The sequence below is a fragment of the Contarinia nasturtii genome, unplaced genomic scaffold (assembly GCF_009176525.2).
Source record: "Contarinia nasturtii isolate CC-2019 unplaced genomic scaffold, AAFC_CNas_1.1 Cnas_scaffold_745, whole genome shotgun sequence".
Taxonomy (NCBI): Eukaryota; Metazoa; Arthropoda; class Insecta; order Diptera; family Cecidomyiidae; genus Contarinia; species Contarinia nasturtii.
In genome coordinates, this window is record NW_022198093.1 from 2,422,790 (window position 1) to 2,445,362 (window position 22,573).

At 34.4% G+C, this 22,573-nt stretch overlaps 1 protein-coding gene across 9 annotated transcripts in view; it reads left to right on the forward strand.

Annotated features, from left to right (window-relative positions):
* The window catches only part of LOC116341770 (calcium/calmodulin-dependent 3',5'-cyclic nucleotide phosphodiesterase 1-like), an 83,106-nt gene that overhangs the window by 48,669 nt on the left and 11,864 nt on the right, over window positions 1-22,573 (forward strand). For 6 of the 9 annotated variants that reach the window (XM_031769055.1, XM_031769049.1, XM_031769048.1 and 3 more), the window contains 4 exons: window positions 12,007-12,180; window positions 12,656-13,199; window positions 13,881-13,994; window positions 16,552-16,926. In XM_031769055.1, the coding sequence (XP_031624915.1) occupies window positions 13,006-13,199; window positions 13,881-13,994; window positions 16,552-16,926 (683 nt within the window). In that variant the 5' untranslated portion in view covers window positions 12,007-12,180; window positions 12,656-13,005. The remainder of the gene's footprint in view (window positions 1-12,006; window positions 12,181-12,655; window positions 13,200-13,880; window positions 13,995-16,551; window positions 16,927-22,573) is intronic. The other 3 variants (XM_031769051.1, XM_031769053.1, XM_031769054.1) reach the window with 1 other exon arrangement.

The following is a 22,573-nucleotide window of genomic DNA, read 5'->3' on the forward strand; positions in this document are numbered from 1 at the left end:
TAATATTGTGTCTTTTGAGTTTTCATTTGTAAATTTTTTACCATCGTAGGAGCCTATGAAGTACTGGTGCGCAGGAAGTTGAAAGTCGGTCAGAGTAATTATCAAAACATATTTTTCAACTTGTTTTCCATTGATCGTGACATTAAAAGGTAAAAGTGAAGGACATTCCCATCTCCCACCATGTGCTCCATCGGTATCTCCAAATTCACTCACAAGCTCCCAGTCCAATAAATTACGCGAATTAAAGAACTTGGTGCGATTATATGAAGCCGATATTGCAACATAATAATCATGGTACTTGAAAACTGTCGGGTCTCTGTTGGCTGTTACTATTTCGGTAGTTCTCGGCCCAGGAATTATTGGATTATTCTCATAGTATTGAAATTTAACGTATTCAGGACCATCGTTGCTGTACGCCAACCATATATCTTGATGACGTGACGACCATTGAGCTGCGGTGGGCGTCAAGATCATTGTCGGTACTTTGGGGTTAGTTTGTAGCCCAGTGACATTGTTGTGGTCAAAGATTGCGCCACCAGAAAACATAACAACGTCTCTGCTTGGAGGATAAAGTGCAGTGTCGAGTGGTTTCCAATGAATCAAATCCGAAGATATTGCATGACCCCAATGTGTGTGCGCTATTTTTTATAATGATTATTTAGTATTAAGCAAGGTACTAAATTGCATAAATCGATTATATAAAAAGATTTCAAATACTGCAAATGGTTAATTCTTACATATGTCACTTGTTGAATTCGGATGATGTTGATAGAAGAGATGATATATTCCATTTTCATAGACTAAACCATTTGGATCGCTTAACCATCCTTTTGGTGGGGTATAGTGTAATTGGGGTCGATATACTTCATCATAAATCGCATAAGAAATCGAAAACATGCAAAACACGATAAAAACAATATCGATTCGAAACATTTCGGTGAAAATTTCTCGTTATACAATCTGAAATTGATTTTTTTAGTAGTTTAGAAAGGTTGATGATATTAAAATTCAAATTCGTGGTACCTTCATACAAAATTTTAGTTTTTGAGCCAATAATTGAAAATTTTGTATGAAGGTTGGCCTTATTTTTCAAACTCGAAAAAGAGATTCAAAAGTTTTTACAGTGATTAATTAGAACAAACATGCACTCGCTACAACGCACAATGAAACCATAAAAATTATTTTGAAAGTCTGTATCGCTTAAATATTTAATCGATTATCTCTTCCATGTTGTTATAATTAAAACAAGCATTCAATAATAAAATATTTAAAAAGGGTTTAATTGAATAAAGTTATTTCAAATTAAAAATGCATATTCAATTATTAACACGAAAATATTAAAATTCATTTAAATTGAACATGACAAAAATGGAAATGGAAATGAATAATTACGCACATGTTTTTACCAAAAATTCGAAATAGTGTCGTTAGCAAGGAAGATCAACATTAACTAAACTATTTTACACTTTGATTTCTGTGGTTCTATTCCAAAGTCGTTCTTATCAACTTAGACCCCTTTTAGAATGCTAATACCGATTATTTTTTTCTTTCATAATTTGAATGGAATGCCTCGACTATCAGATGACGAATATAAAAAAAATGTGTAATTTAGTCAATTCATGAATGTAATAAAGTTAAGCTGTACGAATTCAGATCAATACATTGTCTAAACACTATACGTTATCAATTTTGTTCCTTTTCTCATTTGATGAAAATGATGACGCAGAAGATGCTCCTTATCAACTAAATATAGATTAATACCCGTTTGAAAAAAATGACGTGAAAAATGTTTTGTTTCATATCCGGTCTATGTGAAAGAGTCCGATGTACATGATTCGTTTTCGAATTTACGCTTGTTTCTAATTGACATTGAAAAAAAAAATGAGGAAATGACGCATTTACTCTAATAAAAGCATATTTAAAAAAGCAAACATGAAATGGTAATGCGAAAATTGTTAAAAACCGATTTTGACCGTGAAAAAAAAAGAAAATTTCCATGAGAAATTACTTTATTTTGGGAATGCATAAACGGACCAGTACTACACCGTATCTTAAGAAACGACTAGAAGAAAAAAGTGAAAAATTGAATCTCAATAACAAGATGGTCTGGACACGATATTTCAACGATGATGTTCAAAGTGCAATTTTTCTGGCATCATTTTTCATAAATTCCAAATAAGTTTTTTATTTCGATTGTTTTTCTACCAGACGCAGAAAAATCGCTTAGTGCGATAATTGGTGATTAGGGTATTATTGCCAAAGTATATCTCTCAAATCATCTTCACGTTCTTATATCAATGATTCACTCGAATCGATTGTTTATTGGTGCCCATCAATTCGAATTGGTATTATTTATTTTTATTTTAATCCAAAAAGAACCATCTTCAATTTGAAGAAGGTGTACTAATTGGAACGTTCGCAACATAAGTAGCCATTTCGTTTGTTTTGTATACACGAATATTACTCAAAACTAATTGATCAACTTAAATGTTTCTGGCTCACTTCATCACATTGAATACTTTATCAGCCCCCGCATACAATTATGAGCGTTTAATGAGAACATTTTTTTCACTCGAAAACAATGGACAAATGATTCCGTTATGCTTTTGAAAACGACGATGTTATATAAGAAATTTTGAGATTTTTCGCAATCGAAATAACAAATCGATAAAAATACACCAACCATTTAGCATAATTTCGTATATTATCTATCATACAGTGAATGACGTTCAAAGAGTGATTTACTCGCCGACTCATTTTTTTATCAAAACAATATTATCGGTCGAAATTGTAGCACTTTTGTGTCAGCACTGTAGTATTCAATGACCTCATTTATAATCATATATTCTCGATTCAAAATTGAAATTTTTACATTAAAAAAGCGTGTTTCTAGCAGTATTATCAATTTTGGTTGACTGGTTCGTTCAATGTATTTTATCAATAGCACATGTGCTTGCCTCTATTGAAGCCCACAACAGCAAACCGTAATTGTAATCTAATTCCAATATAATGAAATGTTTGTCAACAATCAACTGATTACTTCCTAGTCGAACTGTCTGTTTGTACGTTGCTGCCGCTGCTGTTGCCGCTGTAAATTCATCAAAATATGTAATTTGATGTCCGTCGGAAGTGCGAGCGCGCTATTTTCCAATTTGTGGTTTTTTTTTGCCTCGCGTAATGTCAGTCAGTTCAATTTCGTTGTGCGGATGTGGATATGTGTGCGCCTTGGGCGTCTCAATTCCTTTTACTCCGAATCTGTTTGTTGGCGTCGGCACAATTGGCTGCAGAAAATTAGAATCGATTGCAGATGCGGTTGGTGTTTTGTGTAATATTTTATTGATTTTTATTCGGATTGTCAACAACGACACAAAACCAACAATGTTCAACCGATTTTTCGTTATTTCACTCCGTATTTCTCTCTCTCTTTCCCTGTTGCCGTCTCTCGCCACATATTTATATTTGGTCATTCAATATTTTTCACATTTCGCAATGCACATACACCATCCAATTAAAAACCAATTAACAAATGGGAATGAAAAACAACACATTGTAAACAAATGTACAAACGAAGTGAACAGAATCGCCCGAGCGCCGAGCCAATTAAATGGACGAGTTTTATATTTGGGCTTGATGGGCGAGGCAAGGAATGAGCTCTAACATTCTGTTCAAAATCGAGTTTTACTCGTATATACATAGCGCATTTAAATAAAATGTCATGCCGTACATTTATAGCGATTAAATCGCAAATGGAACTGCGGCACCACCACCACATGTGCAAAATTCAAATGTCAACAGATCATCCAAACGTCTAAGCTGCGGTGATTTCTGTACTTACCTCGACCGCATAATATTTCGAGTTGTGACGATGCACCAGCCATTTTCGGCTAATATAAATTTTTTAGCACGTCCTCTCTACTCATGAAAATTGAATGCATTAGAATGTTTCAAGCACAATTTTTATACGGTTTACGTATGCCTGATTTTGACGATAATTTATAGCGATGGCAAAACGACAGACCAATCTTCAAAAGCTTTTAGAAATGGTAACCTGACACCCATTCATCATTCTGGAATGTGTGCGCGCGACTGAGATGTAACAAGCTGCATAAAAAAAATTCAAACGAACTTCTACCGTTCTCCTCGTATTTCAATGAAAAAAGGAACATTTTACAAGGAAACCGACATTTTACGGTCTTGTCGTGTTTTTTTTTGTACGTGCTCTAGCAAATTTTCTGCACGTTATTGCATGAAATTATTTATGTTATCGTTTTTGAAGTAAATTTCACATTTTTTTCGGTCAATTGAACCGTTTTTTTTATTAGATGTTATGTACATCAAAATGCCATTCGGCTTGGCTGAAATCTTTCGAGAAATTAACAACGACTTTCGAATGAAACGTTACAGTTTAAATGCTTGGCATGTGTCGGCCTTGGAAATTCTTTCTTGTGCACTTTTCCTTTCTGTACAAACAATGCATAAAATTGGTTTTTATCAAATACACACAAACATATATCCACATGGCTTATGACAATTTTAGGCGGCTATCGAATGCGATATTTCTTTTTAGCAAAGGGACACATCTACCCAATAAAATTATCCACCATAAAAACGGCATTAAACCTGCTTGGTATTGAGGCTAAATCTTTGACGAATAGAAGAAACACACACACAAAAAATACGTACAGCAAGAACGTTTCACAATTGGAACGAACAATAAATTCGTATATAGATACACACATTTGTACTTTAACGGCATCGTATAAAATGAACAGGCAATCATTTTCGTTGATCCGTTTTTTTGGAAAAGTTAACAGCGAAAGTTGAATTGAGTGTCTTTTAATGGTCGATAACTTCAGCTGCCAACCATTTAATTCAGAATGAGAACTCAATTGAGCCGCCGCCGCCTCCGTTGTCGTTGTCTTCACCGTCATTATCGTCGAAGTCGCTGCTTTTGTGCCAAGTGAATCTTTATTGTCTTTTTTAGCTGGGGTGTTTGGAAAACAATTGAAATGTTTGTGCGATCGATAAGCACATTCACTGTGTGTTTTCGTCTTCGCTTTTCTTGTTGATTGACAAACAACGACACAATTGATATCGCGTGCTCACTTCTCGAAAAACTTATTGTATATACGAAATAGCGTGGCATTGAAATATAAAAATGTCACAATGAAGAAAAAAAAATAATCGAAAACGAAAAGAAAAAAATGACAATAACAACAAAACACATTTCACATAAATAATAAATGAAAGTGTTGAAATCCGTCTTCAATGTTTCATTTTCTTATGTTTTTTCATTAAAAATGTATTCGATTCGACTCCAATGTGTATCGAGAATATAACGATGGCAACAATAATATTAAAATTACTCGATTACTTGAGACACATCGATTCTGCAAATGATTGAGCTGCTATTGTTATATATACACCAAATCACATCATTGTATGGTTAAAATGTACTCAAAACTATGTACCTATCATTGCTTTCAATTGACGTCATTCGACGTGGAAAGTTCAGTAACCACAAGGTATATATACACTGAGCACACCGAGTGTACTGTATGTTTGCGTTGACTGGCAAACAAAAATGAGCCAGGTGACATTTGATGACGTATCCCGCAACATTTATTTGTACAAATCGACCAAAAGCTCAGCCTTAATGCACTTATGTCATTCGATGTAAAATATACAGAGAGAGAAATACTGAAAACGAACGAACGCTTTATCTAGCGTTACATTATGGCATTGAGCCCTGCGGTTGAGTTCATTCTAATTAAAATTTTGATATCGTATAACAATTGCTATGAACCGTTCTATGATTTTGTCTCCTCTCTAATTCTCTCCTTCCCTCCATCCTTCTTTCTAGCTCTCTGTCTCTCTTGTCCTCCTTCTCACTCTTCAGCGCGATCCTACTATTTTTATTCTGTTCAGTCCCCCTCGGGCATACAAAACCAAATACAACCCATGTTAAATGGTACATTGCCATTGTGTAATATAAAAAAATGATAGAAACCTTGATTTGTCGACTCGGCAACATCGAAATTTTGCTTGCATTACATTAAACTTCATGCTTTTTACGTTTAGATTTTTCATTCATAAATTATTACTTTTTCGCCATCACCAAATGAGCACAGGATATTGAAAAATTGAACACAGAAAAAGACATACACTTTCAAAAACACGCTTAAATACATGCCCGTGGAGCGTTCTTCAAAAAATGTCATGGAGTCTATGAAACAGACGTTTTGCAATTGAATTGTAGTGCTCTTTTTGTTTCGGTCACGATTTAGCGGTTTTAACATTGAACATTGTTTTTTTTTTCTGTGTCACCGCATGTGATATTGACCAGAGCAGTATATTTTAACCGAAGGAACGTCACAAATGAAAAAAAAACGTCGACAATGAATGCAATTACCAAAAGTAATGCAATCATGATTCAAACGGTTTCGCACAAAGTGTGCGAGAGAGTCTATAGAATGAAAATGTGATTTTAATTTTTCGTCCACCGCGGAAAAGGTCAGTAATTTTATTACTGGATATTTTTTTTTAATTATGAAATCTCCATATTTTTCGAATGCATTATTTCCACCAAATTGGAGATATGAGAAATGACATGCTCCAATAAATATCGATTTCAATTTTATCGAATAAGTACTAGTACAGAAGTGTGAAAATAAATTACGTGTACTTTAAACAGCTGGTGTAAATGGATGCCGTGCTATTGTGACAATTGCAATTTAAACATTATGAGAAATGCACGAATGCAAAGAAAAAATATATTGAATAATAAGTGCTTCAGTGAAATGGAAATCATTGCAAATGAAGAAAATGATTGTTGATTTTTATCCGGCGTCAATATGACAACAATTTAATGAATCTATGAAATCGAACTGAGTTACATAATTCTTGCTTTCTCTCTTCTTAATTGAACGCATTAATGGTGTGCTCGAGAAAACTTGCGACTGAATGCGATTGAAACAGAAAACAAGATTGGAAAACTTTTCCGAATTATAATTTAATTTTGTTCACCTGACGCGTCTGTTATGCCAATGTAACTGCTTCCATGAAGACTTAATTCATGAAATGATTTTTGTATATTCGTGAATGTAAAATATATACGATTTTGTAATAAAGACATAATTATCCTGACGGAATGCTCTTTCATCCATTTGTAGTTTTGACAGAGTTTCATATAATTAATGGATACAATGAAACATTATTATTGTTATGTGTATCACTTAAAACTATGGAACAACTTTTTCTCTAATGACTTTGTGCATCAAAACTGCGAAAAGACAGTGTTTTCTGTTTCGTTGAAGGCAAAAAAAAGACCCAAAAAGAGAGCAACCTGACTTTGTTCGTGTAACTGCTTCGCTACAATAGTTCTTTTGTGCATTAACTGGTAACCATTTTTCGGGTTGAAACTTCTTGGATTTACATGAAGAAACAAGAGTCTGGGTTATATTAAAAATGATACATTTTCGTTTTACTGCACGAAAAAATGACAAAGAAAATGATAGAGCTCGTCTTGAGTAAGGCAAACAATAAAACTGACTGCATTTCAAAGTCATAAGAAAGATATTACTGAATTTCATACTATTTTTTTTAATGTGCTCTGGTAAATTAAACTAAAACTTTGGCACAGTGTGCATTCAAAGCATATGTCATTTCAGCGAGTGCATCAAAGCATAGTCATGATTCATGATTCTTTGTTTCATGAGAGAAATATAAAGCTCATTTGGTCACATCACAACCCATTGCAGCAAAAAAATGTTGGTAATTGTTTGAATAAAGCTCGTGTATCTTTCACAATCGCAAACATTGCAATAAAAAAAGCAATTCTGTCTGTGTAAATACGGTCATGTTTTATTGTTGTTCATGTAAAACTCACGATGGGGAATAGGCATTTAACAACATTGATATTGAAATGTTGGAGTTTATTTGTTTCACATGTTCGGAGAAGGAGGGATAGAGAGAGTGAGAAATGTTGACAACATAACAACAATGAGAGGATGTGAAGACTTCAAGTCTCTTTGAGCCGACGGTGGCGCACCGAATTTCAAAGGGGACGTCAATGTAATTTTACAACTCAAATCGAAACTAAACAGCGCGCCAATTTTAAAATTTGCTGTCATTTCCTCCCATTGCATAACAACAACGGCATGATGAAAATTAAAAACAGAACTATGAATATTGTTACATGAATTGAGAGCCAGAGTAACAATAATGTCAATCAATTCGCATCTGGATGAAAATGATTGATTTTCCGGATGAAATTGAAAAGCAAATACAACACAAAACAACTACCACATTTCATTCCCAATGGATAAATAACAAAAAAACGCGATCAAAATAGACATATCACATAACATGTGCGCGTACATACAAAAAATAATAATCGGAGCCTTTTGATTCGCGTGTAATATTGGATTTTTAACATATATTCTATTCACTCTGGAATAATACTGCAAGATAGAGAGATAGGAGTAGGAGAGAAAAAACTCAATCAATTTCCAAGGAATAATAATGACAAAAACTTGATTAAAAAGTGTGTTGCTTCGCAGAACAAAAAAAAACCATAACTTTTCCGAATTACAACTCATCAGCTCTTTGGAAATGCTCGGCGAAAATTATTTTTTTATTTTCTCTCCACTTTATTGTACATATGCATTGCAAGTGAAAATGTAATATAGAAATGAGTGAATAAAATGATATAGAGTTCATAGGCCAGAGATAAAATCAACATTACATTGATTGAAATACGTGACAGTGAGCGTGAGAGGCATCTATGCATATGGATAATACATTGAGAAAAAACAAAAAGTGAAAAATCATATCACACATCGTGCACAAAGATGATACCCATCATATAATTGAATGAGAATGCATTAAAACGGCATTGCTGTTATGAAAAGCGATTGTTAATTAAAAATATGTACTCCACCATATTTGTGTGCATTGCATAAAATGATTGTTTTCGTTCAAAAATTATTTTTTTCAACCCAATTAATTGGCTTGATGCTTATATGTGTCTAACAATAATCACATTGATGTAATTCATTTCGTTGCTTATCGTTTTCCCTTTAATTGAATCATTAATTTGCAATTGCTCTTATAATTTTTTTTATTGGGTACATGCATGTGGTTCATATTCCGTCACGCCACGCCTTTTTGTCGCATTTTGTTGGTTTTCATTTCTTTTTTTTTCATTTCATGCAGTCGTTGTATGTGCATTCTCATTAAACTTATGTGTGAAAATAATCATAATCGGAACCCCATAATAACAACCTATCCATTTCATGCACAAACTTATTTTCCGCATAATGGCATTAAAATGAGTGTACTTTAAGTGTGTATGCATTTAAATTAAATGGAAAAAGTTTGTCGTACTGCACTGGAAAATTGGCGTTGATGTGCAATTTCCAAATATTGACATTCTTCTATGAAATTATGATAAATATTTTTTTCATCGGAGAGTGCAGACAATGTTGCGCCAAGCTTTTGTTCCACATTCATCAATGATGATGTAATGAAAATAATGCTGTTAAATCAGAATTTTCATAGTGTGCAATAAAATGAACAAAAGACGACACAACTAACTAAGGAATTGTTAAGCACTTCAAAATCCTACAGAAAAATCAATTTTCAATTCGCTCCGAAGACCCAATTATGTTTAAGCTGGAAATGCCCTTGTGGATTGCAATCTCACCACAAATCAACGTTGTATTTAATTTGTAGCACAATGTGTCCACTTTTGAATTGCATATGAGACACAAGCACACACAAGAAAGGCAACGACAAGAACCAGCCACCATAACAACAACAACGTCGAAGAGAATAAGTGAAACTGTCCGACTTTCTCTTTCTCTCTCTGCCTGTCTCTCTGGACGTAGTTCGGTTTTGGTTTTTGAAAAAGGTATGGAGCCGTGCCATTGTGACCAATTTGAGGAGCATTTATCAAACGTTTTGCGCCATTCGTATATCACGTCATACGATTTCCGTTCTGCAAAATGAGTACATAGACCATGGTCGAAAGCAGCACGATTATATAAATATTTATTATTCATATGGCGAACAACAGTTGAAATAAGCACACAGCATTCGATTCCAAAACAAACTGGTCACATTTATATTTGTAATGCCTTGGCGCATGCAGTTGGATTTCAACCCCAAAAAAGGCACTAAATTTTCTCGTTATTGTATTCATACTTTATTATGTTTGTTTGTTTTATTCCCATTTCTTTTTGCAAAAAAATAAAATTGTCATTCATTTAATTCGAAAGATGGCGACCCGTTTTCAAGAGGAATTCAAACTTCAATTATAAAATTCCAAAATGAGAAAACCCCCCAACATATTCTTTGATGCATACTGTGTGGACTCGACTAACGGGGTAGCATTCTTGTGTGTATTTTTTGCGCGCTCGAGCATGTGTGTTTGTGCATGTGTTATTGTTCTTTCGATAAACGTCTACAAGTAGAGCTAAATGTAGTGGAAAATAAGACTGAATAAGCTCTTCATATGAGTTATGTGTGCGAGTTTTTGCGTCTGGTGTGCTTTTCGTTCGCAAAGTGGATGTGTGTAGTCAAAAGTCTGTCTTATGTAGATATGCATTCCGACCATAAATTAACTTCAGTTGGGTTGGCGAACAAAAAATGAGGTAATTGTCTAATATGCGCTAAGCAGTCGACTATAAATGCTATTTCGAAATCTTTCATCGCATCGATGTCGCGTGTGTTATACCGTTATGTTCGGTAAAAGCGTATGCTTTGGAATCCAAGACCAGCACCGGAACAAAGACACATATTTCATTCACATTTCAGTTTGGATAACCTTTTCTTTTGCCAAGAACACTTTTGACAAACTCTTACTCTTTCTGCAAACTAAACAGTCGAACCTCGAACGGGATAGATATCAGTAGCTATTTGAATTGTTTCTATTTTATGAGACAGGATTGAGCCCTGAGTGATTTCCTGAGTGAGACCCTCGGTCTATATTCAGTGTTCAGCTTTGAAAATATACCAAATTGATGTCACAAAATCGAAATGTACAAAATGGTCGATATTTATGATATTACATTAGCACAATACAGAAACAAATGAAAAGGAGAGAGGAGATAATACAATGGGCAACAACTGACCCCTTTTTCACCGTCTTAAGCCAGCACATTGCGACTGAATAAAAAAAATCGCATTAAAATAACACTCGATACATCGAAAGCACTTAAATTTAAAGGACTTGAAATGAATGTTCACCTAAATTAGGCTTATGTAAAATATGGAATTTAACATTCTACCGTTATTGTTGCCTGCCATAAATTATCAAACACGTACATACATATACATGGTTTACTCAGCGACCCGTGATGGATACAAGCAGAAGCAACAAAAATTTCACAAAAGAAAGAAATATATGTTGGGAAAAAGTTTTGCAATAGCTGTGTTACGCTCCATTTATCGTAGTAATCATCGTTATATTTCACGACGTGCATTCACAAAGTAATTTACTCTCTCGCGCTCTCTTCTGTTCTCCCATGTTCTTTGGCTCTCTCCCGCTCGCTCTTCGAAAATAATGTATGCTTTGAACTCTTAAATAGTTGGGATATAGTGATTTTCGACTTGAAAAATAATTAACTATTATGCACTGCAGTTATGTGTGCAGGAAGCGCACAATCTTTATGCTTTAGTTTTGCATTGTTTCGCTTACGACCTACCTTACAACTTTAAAATTGTCTGAAACTTCCATATTGTAACCCATTATTATGAATGCTCTCCAAGTAGTTTTAAAAAAAGAAAATAAACAAATTGATTGGCTTATAAACAAAGTAGATTTATTATCTTGAAGTAGTCTTGCTCCACCTCTGTGCGATGGTTAATTCCACTTGAAATGTAATTAACTTGAACACAATTTATAGACAAAGTTTTTTCCATTTTCTTCAATAATTTATGTGTAGAAACATGAAACACACTAATAACCCTAATCATTTTTGTGTCATGGTTCAAAAATTTTAGTTGCCAGTTCGCCGGATAATAAATCAAAGCCAGAGAATCTCACAGGTGTGGTAAGCAGTGAACTCGAATTAAAAAGTCCAATCAATGATACTATTGACAGCGAAGCGAGAAGCCAAATATCACCGTCAGCACTACAACAGCCATCAACGCCCACGCTAAACGGATTGATATCAAGTGAGTTCCAAGAGAAATTTTGTTGTTTTTGTTTTTATTTAATTTATTGAAGCACGATTTTGATGAATCTAATTGCGTTTTAATACAAATATACATCTCGTTTCAATTGATTTCTATTTTTTGAAATGTGATTAACATTTAATAATTTTTTGATTAAGTTTGATTGAACATCGGAATATAATATATGAATTATAAAGAGCGTACATGGCAAATGGCCGTCCGCAATTCATGGTTTAAATAATAAAAATGGCAAATATCAAAATGGAATTGAATTAATTCAATGCGAATGGATTTCGATCGAACAGCATGGCACAGCATACACCGAAATGTAAATATGCACGCCAATCAAAATTTATGTCGTCGGGAATTCTATTTGAAAATTGAATTAATTATTAAACCATTCGAATTGTTCGTTCATTTGAAACTTGTACCAAATTCCAATTAAATTGAATGTTTGTTCGTTTGGTTTTTGCAGTTCGTAGATCGTCGACGAAGAAGAGTGATTATTTTGCAAAACGATATTCACAACCACAATTAAATACGGGTCTTGAATTTAGCTATCCAACAAATACAACAGCGTATCCTCATCAAAATTCGCCAGTCGAATCTGCATCAGATACACCGTGTGGCTTAGAAACAGCAACCGGAAATAGACGTAAACCGTATTTAAATCGACGAAGTCCAATCTATCGGTTTAGCTGTGACAATTTTGCCGACGATTATCATCAACAACATCAACACCGCTTAAAAAGTGGCGATACGGTTACAACGTTTGGTGATAGATGTACATTTAGCGGTGCTGAAGAAATCTCTGACTGGTATAAAATGCAAAGTGATTCGGTGTCATCATCATCATCGTCTACAGTGGCAACGTCGACGACATCACAAAATCGTTGCCTTACCTCGACCGAACATGATGGAAATGAACAAGGAACCGTTGCCACTAATCCAGTTGACTTAACAACCGATAATTTACCAGCCGTAGATACACCTGATGCCTGCGATAAAGCTGCACTGAGGTATGACAAAATCGACACAATTTTTCTTCGTCATTTGACAACAAGCCGAACGATATGAGCGACTACCGCACAAAAATTGTAAAATCCAGCTCGGAAAAAATGATATTGTTACCATTCGGTTGACAATGCCTCATCATTTCATTCTCTTCACCCAAAAAAAGCATGACATATGCTAAGAGGCCTTTTTTAAGAAAAAAATATAAAATCTCTTCGGTAAAATGTGATTTATTTATTCTTAAGTGCATAAAGGGGCGTAATTTTACAAATTTTATGCTTTTATTTCGAATCGTTTCCATTCGGAATTTGTCTTTTCCTTTTATTTATCTCTCTATCTGTATTTTTCGGATTCGTTTACATTTTGTCGTCGTTATTGATGTTCCAAGGAGCTCAATGCTCATTTATCAGCTCACCATTGTTGTAAGCATTGAGCAATGACATATATCAAAAGATATAGAAGCAGCCCATTTCACTCAATGCCATATCAACATTTTTCTCTCGTCGTTGCAACCGACGAATGGAGTGAATTTTTTTGTCCGATGTTGGCACAAAAATAATTTTTCAATATTTTTTTTTCCTCTTCTTTGGTTATACATTCACGATGTTCGTGTTATTTATGGCTGTTTATCAATTTATCACACACTCATTCTCTTTCTCCCATATATCCCTATCTACATAATATAGACTACGTTGCATACTCAAGCTCTTACAGCGTGGCGATGTATCGGTGGAAATATTGCAGAAGAATCTTCATTATGCGGCTCGCGTTCTTGAAGCACTCTATATAGACGAAACAAAGTAAGTATAAAATCTCTCATCGTCTGTCTGTCTGAAAATGTCTCTTTCTATTTTATGATTATAATACATATAAAAATCTAATTTGAATCTTTGTTTCAAAATAAATTTTTCGGTTCATGTTGTTCTCTCTCGCTCTCTCCCCCTTCTCTCTTTGTGTGTCTCTCTTGTTCTCAGTCTTTGTCACACTTTCTCCTTTAATATTCGTCATTGTTTTCATCAAATAGAAAAATTGATTCACAGCGCTTCAAATATTTAAACAGGGCAAAGTATTGAATTCAAAATCACACACTTTATTCTTCTTAAGAAGGTCATATAAATGGAACAACAACAGATATATAGACGCGCTTTATTCATTAAATTGCTAAAAGTTTCATATATGTTGATGTTGCCCATTTCTTGTGTGCATGTTTTGTGAACCATCTCTCTATCTTTACGTGTTTCACTTTCTTTCTCTCTATCTCACACGTCTTCTCTTTGCTGTTTTGGTAAATGGTGATGTGGTGTTGGTGCTATTCGAAGCTTGGGCGCTTGGATTTATGTACTGTCAACATTTGGCGCGAGCTCTTAAGTGTTTCGACATTTTCCAGTTTTGCACCACTGATTGCTTTTCTAATTCCCTTCACAACCAGACCATTTGTTTTTATTGTACGTGTGTCTTCTTCAAAAGTTGTTGTTTTTGTTGTATTCTCTCTTCTTCATCACATTCTTCTTCTCTCGTTTCAATTAGAAGTGTTCAGCAAAAAAAAAAAACACATTTCTTCTGTAGATGTTTGCTGTGTGTATTTTCTTCAGAATTTCACTTCAATGAAGTTTAAATAACGTAGAACCTGGTGAATATTTCATAATGAAAAATTCGCTCGCTTAGTCCGCATTCATTCTGACTTTTAGTTGTGTTTGTTGTTTTTACGCGTTGTATAAAATTCGTTTACGTATTATGTGTGAAATTTTACAGACAAGTTCGAGAAAGAGCGCTATTCTGATAGCTTCTGTTCGGCTCTCTATTTCCAGACATTATAATTAGATATTTTCAGCCAGATGAATCAGCTCAGCCAGATATCGTCAGGAGCTGAAATGGAGTGAAAACAATAAAAGTAATTGTAGCAATGTAAGTGTAATTATAACCATAACAATCACTCCTATTGTTTCCACTAAATTTCAGCTCCTGACGATATCTGGTTGAGCTGATTCATCTGGCTGAAAATATCTCATTATAATGTCTGTCTATTTCTATTTATCTATATAATCTTTTTCTATCTCACTCTAATAATCTAATAACAAAATAAACAAGACTCGCTAACGAAATGGAAGATAAGTCTTGCAATATCGCATGAAGGTGTCCCTGGATTGCAGCAAAAATGAAAGTTTATCTTTTTCTCTCCCTTTCTCTCCATCTCCCTGTCTTTTCACTTTTTTGATTCGATTTTAAAAAGAACCTAGATTTGACATGAAAGCTGTCATAAAATAAAATCCGTCGTCTTTCATATCTTTATCTTTCGATCGTTTGGCACCGAAAACTTGCACACACACATGTATTGCTTTGCTTCTTTACAATTGTTCGCATTAACTGTCTAAAGAGGCCAAGCGATACAGCACTGAATTGCACTGTGCCATTGTTTCGTCATGATATTTATATCGTCTGAAACTAAAACTTAAAGTGGATCCATTCTTGAACATTTTACTGAAATAAGTCCCTATGTGAAAAGTTTAGTTTTTCGGGTAGTCGCATAAGTTTTTTTTTTGCTTGTAGGCCACACAAAACGATTGGACGAGAAAAAAGGAACCAACTTTCATAGGGGCTTTTCTTTCATATAAACATAGGTCCATTGTTACGAAGTAAATACGTGTTTTTCAAGAGACAAAAATGCACTCTAGATGTGGGATGATGACGGAAAAAAGTTTATCTTGTTCTCATTTATTAAAGAATAGAGAATTTATAAGCTTTTAACAATGCGATAATCTTATATAAACCATTTTCAATGTAGTCCCACTGCACGCTTGTTATGACTCCAAATAAGATGTATTATATATATACTGACTAGATATTGATGCAGTGATGGTGTGTGATTATGTATGTATATTGTCTGTTGATAGGCGATGATTTCAATCATCGCACTTTTCTCATCTTCAGGCAAAAAGGTCAAGGATAGTCTGCTGAAATCAGGGACCGGTTCGCGCATATTTCTATGCTTGCCTAAATGCGCTAGGTAGCATAGATATGCCAAGCATAGCCGCAAACGCAACCGACGCATCGCCGTTCACTCTATATGAACAATACACATGTTCGTTTATGCAGACGACCGTGCGCATACAATATAGCTCGAATCGAATGGCGACGGGTGCGTTGCAGCTTGCGTCTCCGCTATGCTTAGCATAGATATCAGGCATAGAAATATGCGCGAACCGGTCCCTGTCTGAAATTAGAGAAAAGATTACCCTCTCTTCAAATTAAAATCCGATAAACAACAAAAAATGTGTTGCCATTTTTTTATTCTTTCTTGGTTTGGTTTTTAGCTTGATTAACACATTTTTTCCATTTTCGATCGACTTCCATATTCAGATCAGAGAAAAATCAAAAGAAAATTAACGATAATACGACGGATGAATGTGATTCATTGCATTCGAAAAATGAAATTGAAAACAATGGTGAATGTGGAAACAACGATGGTGGTGGTGATGATGTTGTTGATTCAAACAGTGGCAATGCTGACATGGATTTTGAAATTAAAACCGACGATGTGCCTGATCAATGCGATAGTCAAAATAACCACGATAATAGCTTAGGTGAAAACGATAACGAAACCAAAGCGCATGATTTAACATCAAATAGTACCACCGAAAACGATGCAAACCCAACGACAACCAATTCGTTTGGTGATTCTGAATTTATACGCAAACAATGGCATCGACGTCTTCGTACACCAGTGTGGGCCAGGTGTTCTATTTACAATAATTTATTCTCACTATTTCTCTCTTACACAGACACAAACACAAAAACACTCACTCTTCTCTCGTTCTCAATCTGTTTCTCATTCACCAAAAAATAAAATCAATAAAGTTTCGAACAGCAGAACACTCTCACACACTAATTCGATTGATTTTCATAGATTTTGGCATTTTTGATTCCTTTTTTTTCGATTGATAGAGAGCTTTTTTATCTTCGATAACACCAAACCGGCACTGAATTCTTGCAGCAATTTTGTTTCTTGCATCTACGGCATTTCATTTTTATTTCTTAAAAAATCACATTTTCGATCCGACTGAGCGTTCACATGATGAATCACATTACGTTTTTTTTTGTTTTCCTTGTGCTTACGTTTTTTTTTTTTTCAATTAGTTTGAAAATTGCACATCAATAATATGTAGCATCGCATCGATAAAATATATCGAACAGCATCCAGTATCGACAGAACGAGCAATATTGAAGAATTCCGAATACAGTTATTACCAAGTGTTGAAAGAGAATCTATAAAATTCAGAATTCATTTTAGAATGGCACATCGATCCATTGTTGATATAGAAAAGTTAGAATGTTGTGATTTGAAAAGCAAATAAGCCATTCACACTGCGAAACATCATATACTTATTCATTCAATGCACATGCATATTTTCCAGCTAAAAATCAGGAAATTTATTCATAGCAGACACTGGCTGCTTGTCTTTTTTTATTTCAAAATATGAACCGTAACCGCTTGGTTTGATTTGGTCGTGATTTTTGTTGTTTGTATATGATTTTTGTTCCATTTTGTCACTTTACGTCGCATATTTCATTCGGTATCATAGATCTTGCTCCTTCGGAATAGACATTTGCTGCTGTGTGTCTTCGTGTACGAGCGGGTGTTGGCTCAGTTTCGAGCATGTTTATTCATATATTGACCATACCATGAATATATTTCAAATATAAAACTACACATTTTGTTGTTTGTCCCTTTTGGATTCGTTTGATATACGAGTGAGAATTTCGTGCGGCATAATTTCATTGTGCCGGGTGACAAAATGAAAGCAGGCGTGCAATTGATTGTTCCTTTTTGATTCTTCGCGCCGATGATATTAAATCGAATGTAAATATTGCGCTATATTTGATTGTTTCATATATTGACATTGTATTCACATGCACGCACAAGCCCAAACATACCGAGAGCGAATTTGCTTCGAATGATTGGAATGATTCGTGCTTTTATTCCATAAATTTAAATGCTTAAGAATAAACGCAAACATCAATTGCGATTTAAACAAGCGCACGAATCGTGATTTATGCCATATTTGCACTCGTTTGTTTTTTTTACCTTTCTCTCGGTGGCTTCCTGCATATCGCTTTTATGTCAAAATGATTTAATCCAAATAGCAAAGCATCACTTTTTTTTCATTCTGAAGCCAAAATATATAACCGAACCGTTTACCTCTTTTTGTATATGTCTACCGCTCGAAGGTGGAGCGGAGCTTTTGAAATATATCCGCCGGAATTTCCGTTGATGAATATAGCGAGCGATGGAAATAGAACCATTTCGAAATTAAACTATTTCCGTGAATGTGTGTAAGGGTGTACGTGACGTGAAATGTTAAGCAAATACCATACCGAATTGGAGTTGCTTTGACTTTCGATTCAATTAATTTCTAATGTATGAAGGAAACTATTCAATGATTGGCCCCTCAACTAAATAGGGCTCCTTAGCCCATTATTTTTCGCTTGATTTAATATTCAATGAACATGATGATGGTGGTAGCGAGGGATATAAAACCACAAAATCGTTTCGAATTCGTGGAAAATTTTATTTGCCCATTTCATCGTTATTACTGTTATTTGAAAAATAGAGTCGATTGTTTCGATGAGTGGTTAAGTTGAATCGGTCGGATTTCCACAAAACACTTTTGAAAACAATTGAAAAAGTGGAAAAATCTTCGAACTGGTATATTTGTCCAGTGCTTTTCTTAGTCAAACAATCGAACCCTTACCGCACGAAATTGGCTTCGAAACAAAAAAGAAGAGCTGACGATGTATATATCGTTTGCATTCGAGAAAATGTGTTATTCCAAATGCCAGTATTTTTTTTTATGTTGGCTTTATTTACCAAAGTACCATTGTTCTTTTCTAAATGGTTTATAACATTAAGCCGAAAATTGAATAAATACGAGACAAAGTGTTTAAATAAAAACGGACACTGTTGGCTTTCTTCTCATCCTCTTTTTCTATCTCACGCTCCGCCATTGATTCTGTAAATGTCAATTCGATTTCCGGGCAATCAATTTCGCATTAGTGAAAGAATGGAAATAAGAACAACATCAAATGCAAATAGACAAAGAATAACGGAATGTTGTGAATTTAATATCAACTCTAAAATTCAACGATAGAAACAGACGTCATCGTTGTCATCGAGAGTGAAAGCACTCAATACACGTGCGTGCACGACCAAACCCACTCGACATGAAAATATGTGACATTCATTTTCAATTTGGTTTTATTGCACTTTTTTTTTTCTCTTTGGAAAAACCACAATCCATCATTCAATCGCTCAGACAAACTGTGTGGCTATATAACTAACTCAGTGAAATGGTTATTGCTGGGTACGGGGTGCTCAATTCAATTCGTTGCTGTTGGTAAGGTTCGTGAGCTTAAGAGATAGAATGTTGATAATGCGATGATATACACACCAAACCGTTCACCACAGAAAACGAAGAACGAAAGAAAAATAAGATATATTTACTTCGATAAGCTAAAGATTTTCGGTTGAGGTTTTTGAATTGGAAAATACGCATATTTCACAACAGCAGCAGAAGAGACGTTCGACTCATTCATTTCGGATCCAAATCAAATGGGGGGTAATAGAACTTTATCTCGTCGTCGCATTAAATCGTAATAAATCCACACAGAAAACCACAGCCGCATAGCTAAATGGAGCACATTGTGAGTGGATATTTCATTTGAATTCTCTGGCTGCGTCCGAGACTCTTCATTAAGTCGACCACCATCATTATTAAATAAGAGTTATTTTATTATTATTATTTTTTTTTTGTGAAAAAATGCGAAAAAATAAGAAAAAAGCACCATTTCACATTGAAAAGTTTTTACTTTGAAGCCACACTTACACACTTTGAAGTGAAATGAGAAAATAGTGTATTCACACGCTGATAGAGAAGAAAAACTATAACAGTTTGGGTTTGAAACTGCATAAAGCAGCCGGAATCATGATGTTGACGACGAAAATGAAAAAAATATGTAAAAATTACAATAAGCTGCTAAGAAATAGAACAAATCAAAAATGTTCGCCTCTCTTTTGTACAAACACAAACCATGTAATACAAAGTGGTGTAGACAAAAAAAAAACTGAAAGCAAACATTGAAAATATCAGCCAGCATAACACTATCACATCGACGGACTCTATGTTTCTCTATATCTCTTTTTCGGTCGTGCCAAACTCTTCGCCACTCTTTTTCTCTTTTCGAAATACAAAAAAAAACGAGCAAAAAAGGAAATAGAGCGGGAGCACGAGTGTGAGAGAAATGAATTACGTGCTCGCTTTGTATAGATAAAATCCTTGTTCTGGAAAATGCAAACAAACGTGCTTTTAATTTTCCGAATGTATGCACAACGATCGTCTAAAGTGTTTTTCCACAGTTCCATGGCAATTCGAATATCTGCTGACTATGTACCCTGTTGTTGCTCAATGTGTTCGGGTGACCGGTCGTTGTGGAATGAAAAATAGAGAAGAAAACCGATGTACAGAACAACTAGTCAAATGAGAATGTCGCTTTTTGTGGTTTTTACGTGCAAATTAAGGTTGAAATGTTGCACAGTTGTAGTGGGTCAGTTGTTCTTTTGACCAATGTCATACCATGTTATTGTATTGAAATTATTTCATTCGCTCTCAATAGCACTAAAAAATCAACAAAAACTGAAAAGTGAGAGAGAGAGAGAGAGAGAGCGAAAAAGACGACAAAAAGCCATGAAAACTATGATAACATGTAAACACACAGATGTTTCAACTTGAGATTTTGCTGTAATTTTGTTTTATGTTTCAATTATTTGACATATAGCATTTAAGTCGAAAATTATCGCCATCAATTCTCATCAAAACACAAATCACCAATATTAATAAGAACAACAGCATCAAGAGAGACAACCAAAAAATCATATTGCTCTCTTTCATCTTAATCGTTCTCTATCATAAGCCTCGACACTAGGGTGTTTCCACATTGAAAATATTAAAAAGTGGCTAGCATCATTTTGAAGAGCGTAAAATTCTGTATAAGATCATTTGATTTTCGATGCTGATTGGTCGCTGATGTCACTTCCTGGACTAAAAACACATTTGTAAATTGATTTCATGTCGCATTCACGCCAGAATCTGTAATTAATGAAATTTTAAGATTGAACAAAATTAAAAACATGAAAAATAATTTTAATATCAATATTATTGCTTAAATATTTAAAAAGTAACACAAAAACTAACAATTTTACCACAATAAACCAAAAAAATGCAAAATCGCCAATTCATTTGACACATAACCTGTCATTTGTCATGCGTGAGCGAATCACGCTTCAAATGTCATTCTGTCAAATGAATTGGCGAATTTGCATTGTTTTGGTTTATTGTGGTAAAATTGTTAGTTTTTGTGTTACTTTTATTAATATTTAGGCAATTATTTTGATATTAAAATTATTTTTCATGTTTTTAATTTTGTTCAATCTTATATTTTCATCAATTACAGATTTTGGCGTGAATGCGACATGAAATCAATTTACAAATGTGTTTTTAGTCCAGGAAGTGACATCGGCAACCAATCAGTATCAAAAATCAAATCATCTTATACAGAATTTAACGCTCTTCAAAATGATAATAGCCACTTTTTAATATTTTTCATGTGGAAACACCCTACTCGACACAGAGCCGTTATATTTGTTGCTTTGAATGAGGCTTTGGATGGAGCTTTAGTTGGACCGATAATAACAATACGATTGTTGTCGAAAAGACGACAACGTTCGTCGAGACAAGATGGATATCGAGAAAATGACAAGGGTATGGGATAGCCTGTTTGCAAAGGTTCATGCTCAAATGTTACGGCCTCCATAAATAATTATTTCTTATTTATGATACTTAAGGAGAATTATTCCAAATGCCACTATCATTTGCTGATGCGATGCTCATTCGACAGACGCTCTAACTTTTTCGGAGATTTATCGCAGCGATGCTTTACATATCATATCTCATCATAAGCGTAATAAAAACCAGAACCATTTCTATCTATAGTAATAAGAAGAAAGTCAATCGAGATTACATTGTTCAATTTAGTGGTTTTTTTTCTGTAGTTTCGGTCATTCACATCATTGTCAGTTTTTCATATTTGCTTTTTTATGCGTTGTGTTTTGTCGACGTCTTGGCTTTTTTCGATTTTATTTGATATTAAAAAAAAAGAAACTAATAATAATTTTTGGTAAATACCCATTTATCTCTCGTCCACAATACAAAGTAAAAATCAATTGGCAATATTGTTTTTATCTTTGCAGATTGTGATGTTATGCGTCTTTTGCGCCATTTCACTCATTTCGTCATTTCGTTTACGATGTTCGTTGTTTTCGTTTTTG